This window comes from Ilyonectria robusta (genome assembly GCF_021365365.1).
Source record: "Ilyonectria robusta strain PMI_751 chromosome Unknown BGZ61scaffold_6, whole genome shotgun sequence".
Classification (NCBI taxonomy): Eukaryota; Fungi; Ascomycota; class Sordariomycetes; order Hypocreales; family Nectriaceae; genus Ilyonectria; species Ilyonectria robusta.
The window spans coordinates 1,164,553-1,176,747 of NW_025764440.1; the positions used below are offsets into that span (position 1 = coordinate 1,164,553).

A 12,195-nucleotide genomic window follows, 5' to 3' on the forward strand; every position below is an offset into this window, starting at 1 on the left:
TCAAGGATGTACTCAAGATATGGCTTCTTTAATCCTGCAAACATGTCAGTCACACACAAACATTGTGGTTTCATGAACTCACCTTCTCAGTCCCTCTGTGACGGTTGCCGGATCTTGCGTGTACACAAGGCGAAACCACCCCGGCTTCAGCGAATGCTCTTCTCTCGGATGCAGAAACACACCCGCATCCACCAATTTCCTCGCCAGCGCAAACTCGGCGTTTGTCTCTCCACCCAGCTCGATGGGCAGATATGGCGACAAGTCAACCCACAAAAAGAACCCGGCATTGCTCCTGGACAGATACTGCACGCCCATCTCGCTCAACCCACGTGTCACATGTGCTTGTGCGGCTGCGAGCTTCGCCCGGGAGGATTCGATGAAGGTACGACACCATGGCCTATCTTCCAAAATGGCGGTACCAATGGCGAGGCTGGCACCTGAGGGGTTGTGGAAGCGCATGACGCCCTCGATGGCGCGCAGGACGGGTCGACTCCGCGTGATGATGGCACCGAGGCGGAGACCCGCGGCGCCAAAGTCCTTGCTAAGACCGTATGTTACGTGGAGGAGGTCCGGGTCGATGAGATCTGTCGCGTCGATGGAGAGGATAGACGTGAATGGGGTGGTGTTGGGGTCGTCAGTTTCGAAGACGGAGCAGGCGTAGATTTCGTCACTCAGGAGGTTCAACCGATGCTTTTGACAAAATTGCATGATTTTGACGAGGGTCCCTCTTGGGTAGCATTTCCCTGCGGCTTGTGAGTCTCTAGTATCGAGAGCAACTGGAAGCTGAAGGCGTGACACCAACCTAGGGGGTTATTGGGGTTGACTATCAAGACCATCTTCACCTTGACACCCTCAACATTCGACCTCTCCAACGCCTCCTCAAACCTGTCCACGACTGTTTCGTCGAAGCAGTTTTCAGCATCCGTGTCCGCATACACGATTCTGGCCTGGGACTTGTTTCCAAAGTCGAGCTCGAAGCGGCCGTACACGGGTCGGCTGGTCAGCACGCCATCGCCGGGGTCGGCGACGCTCCATGCTAGGATATCGTGCATGGCTGTAGCGGCGCCGACGCATTGGATCATGTCGGGTGTGATGGGTGCGTGAGGTTGGAGATACTCGTTTAGGTGGGCAGCGAGGGCGCGTGGAAATCGGATGCCGCCAGCTTGGGTGCCACGGTAGAGGAAATGCTCGGCCGATATGGTGGCCTGGATACGATACCCGTGTAAGGAAGTTGTCACTTACCTCACGAAGGAGATTGAGTTCGCCGTGCCGTTTAACTTACATGCTTCTTCGCAAAGTCCACCACGTCGTCGGTAACCAGGGCCTGTACACTCTTCAGTCTCAAATCAATTGCCCATTGTGACGCTTCAACTAACATTCTCCGCCGTCGCAAATGAAATGATCCCTGAAGGGTTGTTGTCTGGGTCGTACTGCGCTCGAGGAGCAAACCTCCAGGGTAGATCTAATGTGCGCACGGTTTGTGTTGCCCTTTGAGAGAGAAACGCGGCCATGATGTAGCTGACGTCGAAGATGTTCACTGCTGCCCTTTCGAAATTCTTGGTGTAAATACAGAATGTCATCATCTCTTAAATTACCGATTTGCTGGAACTTGAGGGGTTGATGAGTCATCTAAATGCATAGTGATATTCCCTCAAATCCTCTCACAGATTTCAAGACAAATACCACTCTATGGTCTTTGGAAGAGGTTGATTTTTTGTAAAGTGTTTCTCTTTTAGTCGGCTTAGGCTACTTCTCTCGTCAAAATAGAGGTTCAGAGTCGGCGAGAAAGAGATTTGACATGACCTTATGGGTAGGGACTCCGCTCGCTTACACAAAGAGTTGCCTTCTAAAATGGAACAAATGTTCGAATGGTATTCGAAAGAGTATTACTATTTTCACACAGGTATAAGCTTCTTTAGGTACTAAAGCATCAGCTGGGCTAAGGTGCCATCATACCTAAACCAAGTGTTTATAGTAGGTAGTCAAAGACGATACTAAAAATTAGAACTAATAAATAAAATAAAACATTATCGCTGTAGAAATAAATACCAAAAATTAGTTCTAGAAAATGAATATTCTAGGCTGCTCTAGTTAGATATTGGATGATCATTAACAGGATTAAGAATGCAGGCATGTCTGAAAATAGCAATAGGTATGTGTACGAATAGCAATATTGATTCAAATCCAACTCCTAGAAATGCTAGAAACCCGCTATGATGATATCCTAACTCCGATAGTCTCTCAAGACTGACGTCTATATATAAAACCCACTCCCACGCTCATTCGTGCAATTTCTCCAAACCCATGGTAAAGTCTTCCACTTCGATCCCCCGGAATCCTTCCTCGACAACCCAGGTCCGGCCCTTCTCCTTGCTGTGGAGGAACTCGCAGGCGCGTCCGACGACCAATAGGCCCGGAGGGCGGCTGCCCTCGGCCTCAATGGCCTCAGCAACATGCTCCAGCGTCGTGCGGATGACGCGCTGGTCTGGGCAGCTGGCACGCTCGATGACGGCGCAGGGGGTGTTGCCCGGCCACAGGATGCGCTTGTTCTCGCCCATCGTGAGAGAGACTTGGTCCGGTGATGGCAGGGGCGGTGATTGGGTGTTTGTGGCATCCTCAGTGGCAGGGGAGAGGGGCTCCAGCTCAATGGGCGTGGTGAGCTCGCGGACGAGACCGACGATGCGGTGCAGGGCCATGAGGAAGACGACAGTGCGGCTCGGTACGTACTCTGGAGGCGTCGGTGCCTTGCCCTTCTTTCCAGTACCGGTGCAGATAAGAACTTGATCGGCGACGTCGCGCTGGGTAGGTGGGATGGCGGCAAACAGGGGCGCACTGAGAGCGCTGGTGATACCCGGGAGGACAGAGACGCGGTCGCCGAGGCCGTGTTCGCGGAAGTAGGCAACCTCCTCGCCACCGCGGCCGTAGATGAAAGGGTCTCCCTGCTTAAGTCGGAGGACAGTCTTTCCTTCTTGGACGCCGGCGAGGGCCATCTCAAGCAACTCCTCCTGGGCGCGCTCAGCATTGCCCGGGAACTTGCGGGCGATCTGGACAGGCGTGCGGCGGGGGATGAGATCGAGAACGCCAGCCGGGACAAGCTTGTCGGCGAGAATGAGGTCGGCCGACTTGATGGCCTTGTGGGTGGCCTGGGTAAGGAGGTCGGGGTGACCAGGTCCGCTCCCAGCGAGAATGATGCTGCCGACTCGCTTCTCGGCAGGGGGGGTGCGCTTCATATCGGGACCTGTAGATCCGGGGTAAGACTTGAGAATCGACTCGACGTCGTCGTCGGTGATGGCGGCAAGGCGCTTCAGGGGCCAGTATTCGCACACCTGGCCGAGCCAGCGGATGCGGCGGTTCTTGGCGTCCTCCTCGGTGACGAGGCGGTTGAAATGGGCGGCCTGGTCGACGGAATCCTCGAGGGAGGACTCGTCCTGGGCGAGACTGTCCTCGTTGTGGATGCGCCTGCGCACATCGCCTAGACGGGCACACGCAGGCCCCAGGTTGGCAGGCAGCAAGGCGGCGATTTCGCGGCGGATGCGCGAGGCGAGCTTGCAGCCGCGGCCGTTGGTGGTGACGCCGATCTGGAGAGGGCCGTCGGTGTGGGTGGACAGGAGGGAGAAGGTGCAGAGCTGGGGCGAGTCGACGACGTTGACGGGGATGCGATGACGTTTGCACAGGTTCGAGATGTGTAGGCCTGTGTTGACGGGTCAGTTTGCGATTCGCGTGGTTTCGCAGAGACAACTCGACTCACTCATAGGATCGCGCGGCCCGGAGGTGACAAAGACAGCGTCAACGACGCGGTCGACCTCCTCGCGGCCGAGCAGCAGCAGGTCGGCATCCTCAAAGTCCTTTTTGCACCACTTGACCTGGCCGTCGTCGATGCGCTTCTGCAGGCTGTAGTGAAGCTCCGAGCCCTCGGGGGCGATGAGGATGGGGTGGGCGCCGGCGTTGATGGACTGGCCGCAGCGGGAGGCGGCGAGGGGGTTTGTTCCGACGACGAGGTGGACGCTGTCCCTGCAGTTGAGGGCAGCGAGGAGAGAGGTTGCCATGATGGAGTTGAGTGCGTGTTTGGTGGCGCTGGTGGGAGTGGTCGCAGTGGTGGAGAGAACCTAAACAACTCGTCCTAGGTGGAACTCCGACGGCAGTGTCCTGACTCGTGAATAATCAGAAACCGGAAACTCTCCTCTTCTTCAGCATTCAAACACCAATGGTCCAACGACGGCACAAAAGAGACAATGGGTGAAATGGCTCTCGTCGCGATCAACTCGAGGCGTCCACACCAGACTCCCGCTGGCTTATAAACGACGGCGCATTACCAAAAACAATGGGACCCTGGCCGGCCGCCCGCAGGAAAAAAAAGGATCCCCCCACCATAGCACTCGCCAGAGCAATGAACCCCTCTGAACCCCTCCCTCTCACAAGAAAATTCCGCTTCCTCATACTGGCTCGCGCTGACGCCATTGCCCGTGATTTGCGCGTAGTGGATCGCGCGCCCTATCAGAGCCTCCGGCCTGTCGGCGTCCCGCCCGCGAGCGGCAGTAGCATTTGCGCTGACACCACCGCCGACTTCCGCGGCACCGCAACCGGAGATGTCGAAATCCCGCTGGCGCGCTGGCGGCTGGTGAATGCATGAGATAGGAGATGCACAAATCCCCAGGCATTTTCTCGGCATTCTGCATACTCCCACGTGAATCTGAACCGGCCCCTCGGTTTCTTATCGGGATAAGGTACGTACCCCTCCACCAATGCGGCGTCGAGAGATGTTGAACCTGCTCATGGGTAAGGTCGTCATCGGCCTAACTGACAGATCAACGTGTCCTTGTACAATCTAAGCTTGAGAGTGTAGCTGTTGGAGGTGAGCTGGCGCCAGACAGGATCGTAGCGGTTCTAAAAGTCCACCAGCAAAAGAACGACGACTAAATAAGCCTCAACACAGTCGGTCTGGTTAGGTGGAACAAGAATCTCAACGGTTGCTTCATGGCCACCATATATCCTGGGTCTATGCCTGGATTACTGTCGCAAGATGAGCGTTGTCGTCGCCGTACGTCTAGGTAGACAGGAACTGAGAGTCCTTATCGTTGTCATTGCCGCTGTCATTGCCCTCGTTGTTGTTTTTGTTGTCGCCGTCGTCGCCGTCGTCGTCGTCAAAAAGAGTGCCCTTCAGACTAAGCGCGCACTCCATCTAAAATCTCCTCATTTTGGTGGTAGGGGCGGAAGCGGGATTAGAATTGACAGAAGGAGCGGGAGGCGGAGAGGAGTGAGGTTGCTTGCGCTTCCTCTGGAGCGTCTCACTGACTGAAGACAATTGTTCGGTCCGGTGTTCTTAACTCATCCGAACAGGGAAGAGAACTTCCACGGGGAAACTTCCTGATTCTGGTGGTAGAGGTGAAATCAGGAGTAGAATCGAGAGAGGGTGTAGGAGGTAAAGAGGGAGAAGGGGAGGCGCGGGAGGCATAGAGGAACATGGCCGCTTGCGCTTCCTCAGAGGCGTCTCGCTCCTAAGATATTTGTTCAGTCTAATGTCAGTAACAAATATACCTAGAGAAGCTATGGCAAAAATACTCAAGCTCCCTAGGGAAATGGTTGTGTTGTCATCGCAGCTTTTCCATGCTTGTACCCACTACCAATCGCTTTGTCCCATGCAAGCTATCCCTTACAATTGGCTTCAATTTTTGGATGTATGCGGTCTTCATGGTGAAAGAAAGTCATCTAGGTTATCTGCTTCCTAGCGGCTGTCCCGTCGAGCTCCACGTTGAATATAAACTCATGCCGCCTAAGGGGAATCAACACATTGCGAGACTTCGCGTTCCTGCTGTGTGTGATCACTATAGAGGGTGACCGAGAGTTACATGATCACAAAGAAGTCAATGTTGTCCACGTCTTGGCAGCTATTCACGAAGATGATCGTGCGGCTAGTTGAGCAGGGCCTTGAGTTCCTCAGGGCGACCCCGAACCCGAAGCGGCCGCCGCCTCGACAGCAACGCGGGAACGCTATCAGTGGCCCTGGACTGAGCCTTGCCAGTCGACCAGCCATGCCTGAGAAGGCAAGATCGCGGAGGCAATGCAAGGGAATCGGCTCGAGAAGGGCGTTAAGAGGGCTGGGGTTAGCGCGGAGGCCAGCAGCGACACAAACACAGAACTGCAACTAGCTGAAGTGTTTACGCAGCCGCAGCGATGCTAGCTCAGAGACATACTCGAAGGCAGCGAGGCGTGCCGCAGTGCGGAAAGCTTAGGAAACGACTAGATTGCACGACAAGGTCAGCGATAACTATGCGACAGCGCCAAGGGCACCGCAACAGGCCTGCGCCCTCTTCTACGATATGTCTTAGGTGCCACACCACTATGTACCGCCTTCCACTGGTCTACTGTGGTCTAGATCTGCCATTTGCCTTGTTGGTGGGCACTCCACTTGAGCCGCCAGCGAAACGCCTAAGCTGCTCAGCCCTGCTCTCGAAGCTCGGCATGCATGCTCGAGCAAGCGGACGTCGGAATCCAGACCAAGGCGCAATCAACAAGGTCATGCGACTAGACAAGCTCCATTGTTGTTTTGCCTGAAAGTAGCTTGCATATAGCCTGCATATGAGGCGGCCGAAAAACAAGGTCCGAGAGCGAGCACAGCATGAAGCGGCAGCAGCACCATCTTGCCGTCGCGTCCCTACCAACCATTGAGTTCGCCCTTCCAATGCGGGATTGAGGCCAACCGGCAGCTTATTGTCCATCATCGCCGACCAGGTGACTCAACATACAGATGAGGCTGTCGAGAGATCAGCGACGAGCTCTCCCTCTGCCACGTAGCATGCAACTACCAAGAATTGTCGTCATGTGCCACCTCGCTGCTTGGTTATTGGGTGTCGACGCAGCCAATCGTCGCGCAACTCCGACTTACCCTAAAGTTTGTTTTCGGAGTCTCGCCGAGTCGCATCCCATCAACATGTGAATCCCAGGAAAATGATGAGAAGATCAATTGCTTTAAATGGATATCTGTGGCACGTTCGCTCAAACATTCCTGCACATTTCGGTTGCCAAAGAGTCATTCTTCTTTACGAGTTTGTTGACGTCAAGATCCGCTCTCAACCACACCGTCAAATTTCCCCCTTCGTTATGGGAATCAACTCAATGCAGCATTTTTCAACCCCATAGTACCGAAGTTTAATCCCTAAATAACCAAGGGAGTTATTAGTATTCATTCTTTTACAATCCTTGCTAATGACCCTTGCCGCCTTAGCTCTGCTGGCGGTGTTACAAATGCCCAACTCTGATCAAGGTGAGTTGTACATCCGACTTTAGTCACCGCACAATGGTTTAGTCAGTGAATGTCGACGATGCATGAAATAAACGTCGAGAAGAAATGGACAGCAAGTATGATGGGAGATATATTCTAGGTATCGAAAGAGGTACAGCTCCGTGCAGTTGCATAAACGGTCTTCCTAACAACTGACTCGTGTCAACGTGGACAATCCTTCTTGTAATCATACAAGGTCTATAATGCTATAACTAAACAGGCTATCGCTTCCAATCCAATCTATAATGGGGAAAAGGGTATAATCATTGTAAATCCAAAAAAAGACGCTCGCTAGTTCAATTTGCGACCGAGACCAAGAACCTTGGTTCGGTTTGTCCAACCAACGTGCAGATGAAGTTGAGTCAAGCTGACTTGGATTCCATACACGGCCATGCCGTCTTGATCTCTCTGTATCCCGGCAGCGGCCAGGTTCTCTAAAAACTGCCCTGAACTTGACTTCCCGTCAAGTGTTGTCGGATGGAGATGCCCGTCGCTGCCGCAAGCGGGTAGAAAGATATCTGTCAGCCTGCCCAAAGGCGGCTGGTTATCCGATCTGACACTGTGCCTCATTCTGCAAGGGACGTAGACTCCTGGCTACTGTCCCGAGACGGCGGCGTGCCGTTTGTCGATCTCTGTCCAAGTGGTAGGACGGACCAAATGGACAGGTGGGGTATGTTGGGCCAAACAGAGGTCGACTAGTCCATAGGACTGTTAAGTGGACCACGAGTTATGGCTCAAGAGTAAACGGGATCGTCCGGGTTGGCTCCATATCAACCCGGCTGTATCTCTCCAATAGCAGTGTTGAAGTACTCCGGAAATTCCTCCTCTAGCATAGATCCAAACCCTGAATCAGTATGTACATCCCCGGCGTACTTTCCAGAGGCTTGTGTTCCATTTTGCCAACCTGCCGTATTTTGAACAGGCTGAGCTGACAGAACAGGGACAGAATACAAAGGAGGATTTGCCTCGAGCCAGTCAAAGGTTTGGTAGGCCATGTACTGTTGTGACATTACACTGTCAGGGTACATGTCCAAATCTTGATGCGACGAGGCGGCGGCGGAGTATGTTGACGCTGGTTGTGGAGGCGCAACAACTGGTGTTGCTGGATAGTAGTTGCCTGAGTAGGATCCGCTGAACGGTGCATTTACCACTCTGAGCGGAGAAGCCGGAACTTGCGGAGAAGGAAGCTGAGGAGGCAGCTGAGGAGAATTGCGAGGATGATGTGGTAATCCTTGAGTAGGTTGTGTGGAAAGAAGTCTGGCCCCAGAGGCTGTCGCCTGGCTCTTGTTCTGATTGCTGTTCTGGCTGTTGTTCTGGGAGTTGTTCTGGGTGAGAGTTGGCTGTGCTGAGGGGCGCCGATTGCCCTTCAGGTTTCGTTTTCGGGCGCCGTCTCCTCGCAACTCACCAGGTGGAGGCTGGAACTTTGGTACTTCATTTGGTGCACAGAAGGTACTATACAGTATCCTCACCTTCTTCCGCATCGCCCAGTCCTCGTTATAGACGCAGATATTCGGCTCATTCAGGTGGCGGAAGAGATCGGCCTTTGTAGGCAGCTGGGCATAGCAGCGAGTGCAAACAGACTCGCCAGCATGCACCTCATTTGCCAAGTCTTCCTCGGTCCAATGCTCGACGTCGTTGCAATGAGTGCATGCGGCCTTGCCTTTGGTCTCGGCATTGTGGCTTGCACATCGGGTTAGGTAGCGCTGGCTTTTGCGTCCCGAGTGATGGCCTCTAATCAGGCCATGGTCCGAGACTGCATGGGTAAGGATATGCGATACCTCAGCACGTGGTTTCCCGCACGAGGTGAAGGGTTTATTGATGTACTTGAAGGGTTCGTAGAGGTAACAGAAGCAATACTCGCAGGAGTCTTCAAAGTCCTCGTCCACAAGCTCCCTGATGGCATGGGCAATGAATCGTGGGTAGGTAGGGCGGGTCTCGTCGGTTTGAGTGTGAAGAGCAGTAGAAGGAGGAGGAGGAAGATAAGGAGAGTGGGAGATGACTGTCTTCCGTCGTGGATTGTACCTCTGACCTTCGTATTGCTCATCGTCGCTATCTGATTGAGCGCGTCGTCCGGCTCGAGTTCTTTTCCCTTGCGCAGATGTCGCTGCCTGCATAGATGTCGCTGCCTGCGTAGATGTCGCTGCTTGCGCAGATACAGGTGGTGTAATCGGAGCACTGTCCCTGGGAGGCGCTGGTGTTGGTTCGGGTGTTTGCGCGCCTGGAAAGACGTTTGTGAGGCTGTCAAGAAAGTCGGTGATGCCCTGCTTCCTCACTGGGACGGAACCCTGCCAAGGAAGGAGGATATTTGGTGCCTCCAAAAAGTTGGCCCATGTAGGGCCCCAAGAGTTGCTCTCGAGGTTGTCTTGACTCAACCGGCTCAATATGTTGGCGCTGGAGTCGATGTTCGGGACATTGTAGTCCTCGTCGGCACCAGTCGGCTGTTCCGAAGAAGAGGCGTTGTTGCTGTCCTCATACTGCTGGAAGGCGAAAATGCCGGCGTCATCGCGGCCGCCGTGAGGAAGTCGGTAGGAAAGAGACATTTGACGACATGCCGAGAAGTCGAGCTCGGTCTCTGTGTATGGGAAAGGCGACGGCGACGGCGATCGGTTGGGGATGCGATTTGAGGGGTTGGGCATGGTAGTGAGATGCTGGAGCTGGAGCTGGTGCTGTCGCATCGGGTGGGATGACGCTGGATCGAAGGGGAGACAACTCGACGGCGCTCGACGGCGTGGAAGAGCTGTCACCCAGGAATACGGATGTGGGTGGGTAGAAGGCGGATGGCGAACCGGGCCACCTAGATTTCAAAAGAGGCAACGGCTTTCTCGCTTTCTGTGAGGAATGAGAGAACGAGGCAGCCTTCACGGGGCATGTCGGCTTTTTCGCTCTCGCCCATTTCTTCCCTCCCCCATCAGAGTCCAGCTCTTGGCTGCCCAAGCACGTCAGCCGCCAAATGGCTACAGAGCCCATCCCCTTCGCCGGCGTCACATGATTGGCGTTTAAGACGGCACGCAGGCGCGGAAGCTGCACATTTGTTCTTTCAACTCACCCCCGCACTTCAAGCCTCACGTTCGGGCTGGGAGGCTACGGCGCTGGCTGGCGTGCTACTCTTGATCGAGTCGCACTCTGCTGTGTAGCAGGTGACTGACCGACCGGGATGGCTCATCCTCGCTGTCTGTGCTCCCGGGAGCATCGCCCATGAGATCATCGCCGGGCTGGTTCGCCCGTTGGGTGCCAGACGAGGATGATCTGTGCAAGGAAGACCCTGGGATCGGCGCAACCGTTGAAGCCCGAGCGAGGGCATCTTTTTCAACAGACGGCGGTCCAGGCTTCAGAATTGCCCCAACGATCCGTCCAGTCTGGTGACGGAGATGGTGCAGTAGCTGGCCTTCAACCAGTCCATTCATTGATGGCGTCTTGGGCTTTGAGGCCCCCCTCGATGCAGCCACGTCACAACTGAGTCGGAAAGGTTGGGCAGCCTTCGGTCAGTGTTGCTGGATCCTGTTTCAATTGCCGTACGAATCGCTGCTGGAGGGGCTTAAGGCGTCGAGAGGCACTGCCCGCCTCGCCACCATTTTGAGGCTGCTGAGACATTGGACCATCCCCACTGGAGGACCGGTCCACGGGCCGCCCCGCCCTCCCCCCGTAAGCCTCGTGGTCGCTCCAAGCCATGCTCCGGAAATCGCCGATGTGAGAGAACAGGCGAACCGCTGGCGAACCACTAGGTCCTCAGCCTCAGAAAGCTTCTCGAGCGTCGCCCTTTTTCGGAATTTCACCGAAGTGTGAGACGTGAGATGAGATGTGCGGGCTGCCACTCGGCAGAAAAAGCTTGTGGTAGTCTCGGTGCGGATTCCCCTTCGCTGGTGTAAACGTTGACGACACCAAAACAGCAGACCAGGCTGAGTGACGACAATCGGTGCCACAGAGTAATGGAGCCCAAAGGTTTCGGTGCACCCGTAGATTGACCGGTCATGTTGACCGTGGTGGTACAGCCTTGCTGCACTTTCCGCGACCGTCAGTTTGCAGCTGGGCGCAGGGACTGGCCATCGTAAATAAACCGTTGTGTCGAATGTGATTTTCGATATCAGGCGCCAAGTCGTCATTTGAACTTCTGTGATGAAAGATTAACAGCGGCACACAGCGCTCTTATAACACTGCTGTAGGCGAAGATCCACTTCGCCCCCGGCAGGCAGGCCAGGGCAACCTGCGGCCGCCTGGAAGACCGCAACAAGGATGATGCTGCGAAACGTGATTGAAGTTGAAACCTGCTATAATTATGCTGGAGAAATCTCATCAGGAAAAGGATCAGCATATTTTGTTTTTGCTGAACCAAGCTGTTGAAACATGCTTCATGGAGCCCCGTGTCGAAACCGGATTTTGGCGTTCGTAGCGTGGTTGCTAAAATTCCAGGCTAAGGTAGCACGAACGCTCAGACTAACTTCATGCCTGGGCTGGTAAGAGAGGATGAAGCGCATATTGTCGATTTTTGGACACCGTCATGAAAGAGGCTGGTTCCCAGCACGCTTATGAGAATAAAAAAGTCTCCTGATATAATGTGATGCCTGAAACTTTCTCTGCTTTGGGGGCAAACGCATCGGGGAGGGAAATTGTTCATCCGATACTCCATGATAGATCATAAATGTAAAGGGGCTGGTGTCTTTTGCCACTGGTTTATCCTTTTGCTATTGCAATCAATTGTATGACGCAGTTTTCTATTGGATATTCTTCCTAGGGACTCGGGCATCATAATATCAAGATAAGACTTGGACATTCTCCCTAAAAATAAGGGGTTATTAGTAAATTGTTTATTTATTATTACCAAGAACCCAAGATATATAGGCTCGAGCGATACTCCAGATGCCATGTCTGATCCTTGAGGATTGTTTCTCTGCCTTCAATTTGTCGCTGGTACCCCAACA

General features: G+C 54.0%; 3 protein-coding genes across 3 annotated transcripts; all 3 read right to left on the reverse strand.

Moving 5' to 3' along the window:
- Positions 1-12: 12 nt before the first annotated feature.
- Positions 13-1,580, reverse strand: BGZ61DRAFT_530498 (pyridoxal phosphate-dependent transferase; the record flags this gene model as incomplete). The annotated part of the gene is made up of 5 exons (XM_046253565.1): positions 13-34; positions 83-743; positions 803-1,205; positions 1,283-1,324; positions 1,377-1,580. The coding sequence occupies 5 exons, from the start codon at positions 1,578-1,580 to the stop codon at positions 13-15; spliced, it is 1,332 nt and encodes a 443-aa protein (XP_046106862.1).
- Positions 1,581-2,279: 699 nt separating this feature from the next.
- BGZ61DRAFT_347511 (tetrapyrrole methylase) lies at positions 2,280-4,046 on the reverse strand (the record flags this gene model as incomplete). Its single annotated transcript, XM_046239984.1, has 2 exons — positions 2,280-3,691; positions 3,749-4,046. 2 exons carry the CDS (start codon positions 4,044-4,046, stop codon positions 2,280-2,282), a joined length of 1,710 nt encoding a protein of 569 aa, XP_046106863.1.
- Positions 4,047-7,949: 3,903 nt separating this feature from the next.
- BGZ61DRAFT_198485 (uncharacterized protein) lies at positions 7,950-10,050 on the reverse strand. Its single transcript, XM_046237880.1, has one exon. The coding sequence runs from the start codon at positions 9,952-9,954 to the stop codon at positions 8,050-8,052; it is 1,905 nt and encodes a 634-aa protein (XP_046106864.1). The 5' UTR covers positions 9,955-10,050; the 3' UTR covers positions 7,950-8,049.
- Positions 10,051-12,195: the final 2,145 nt, after the last annotated feature.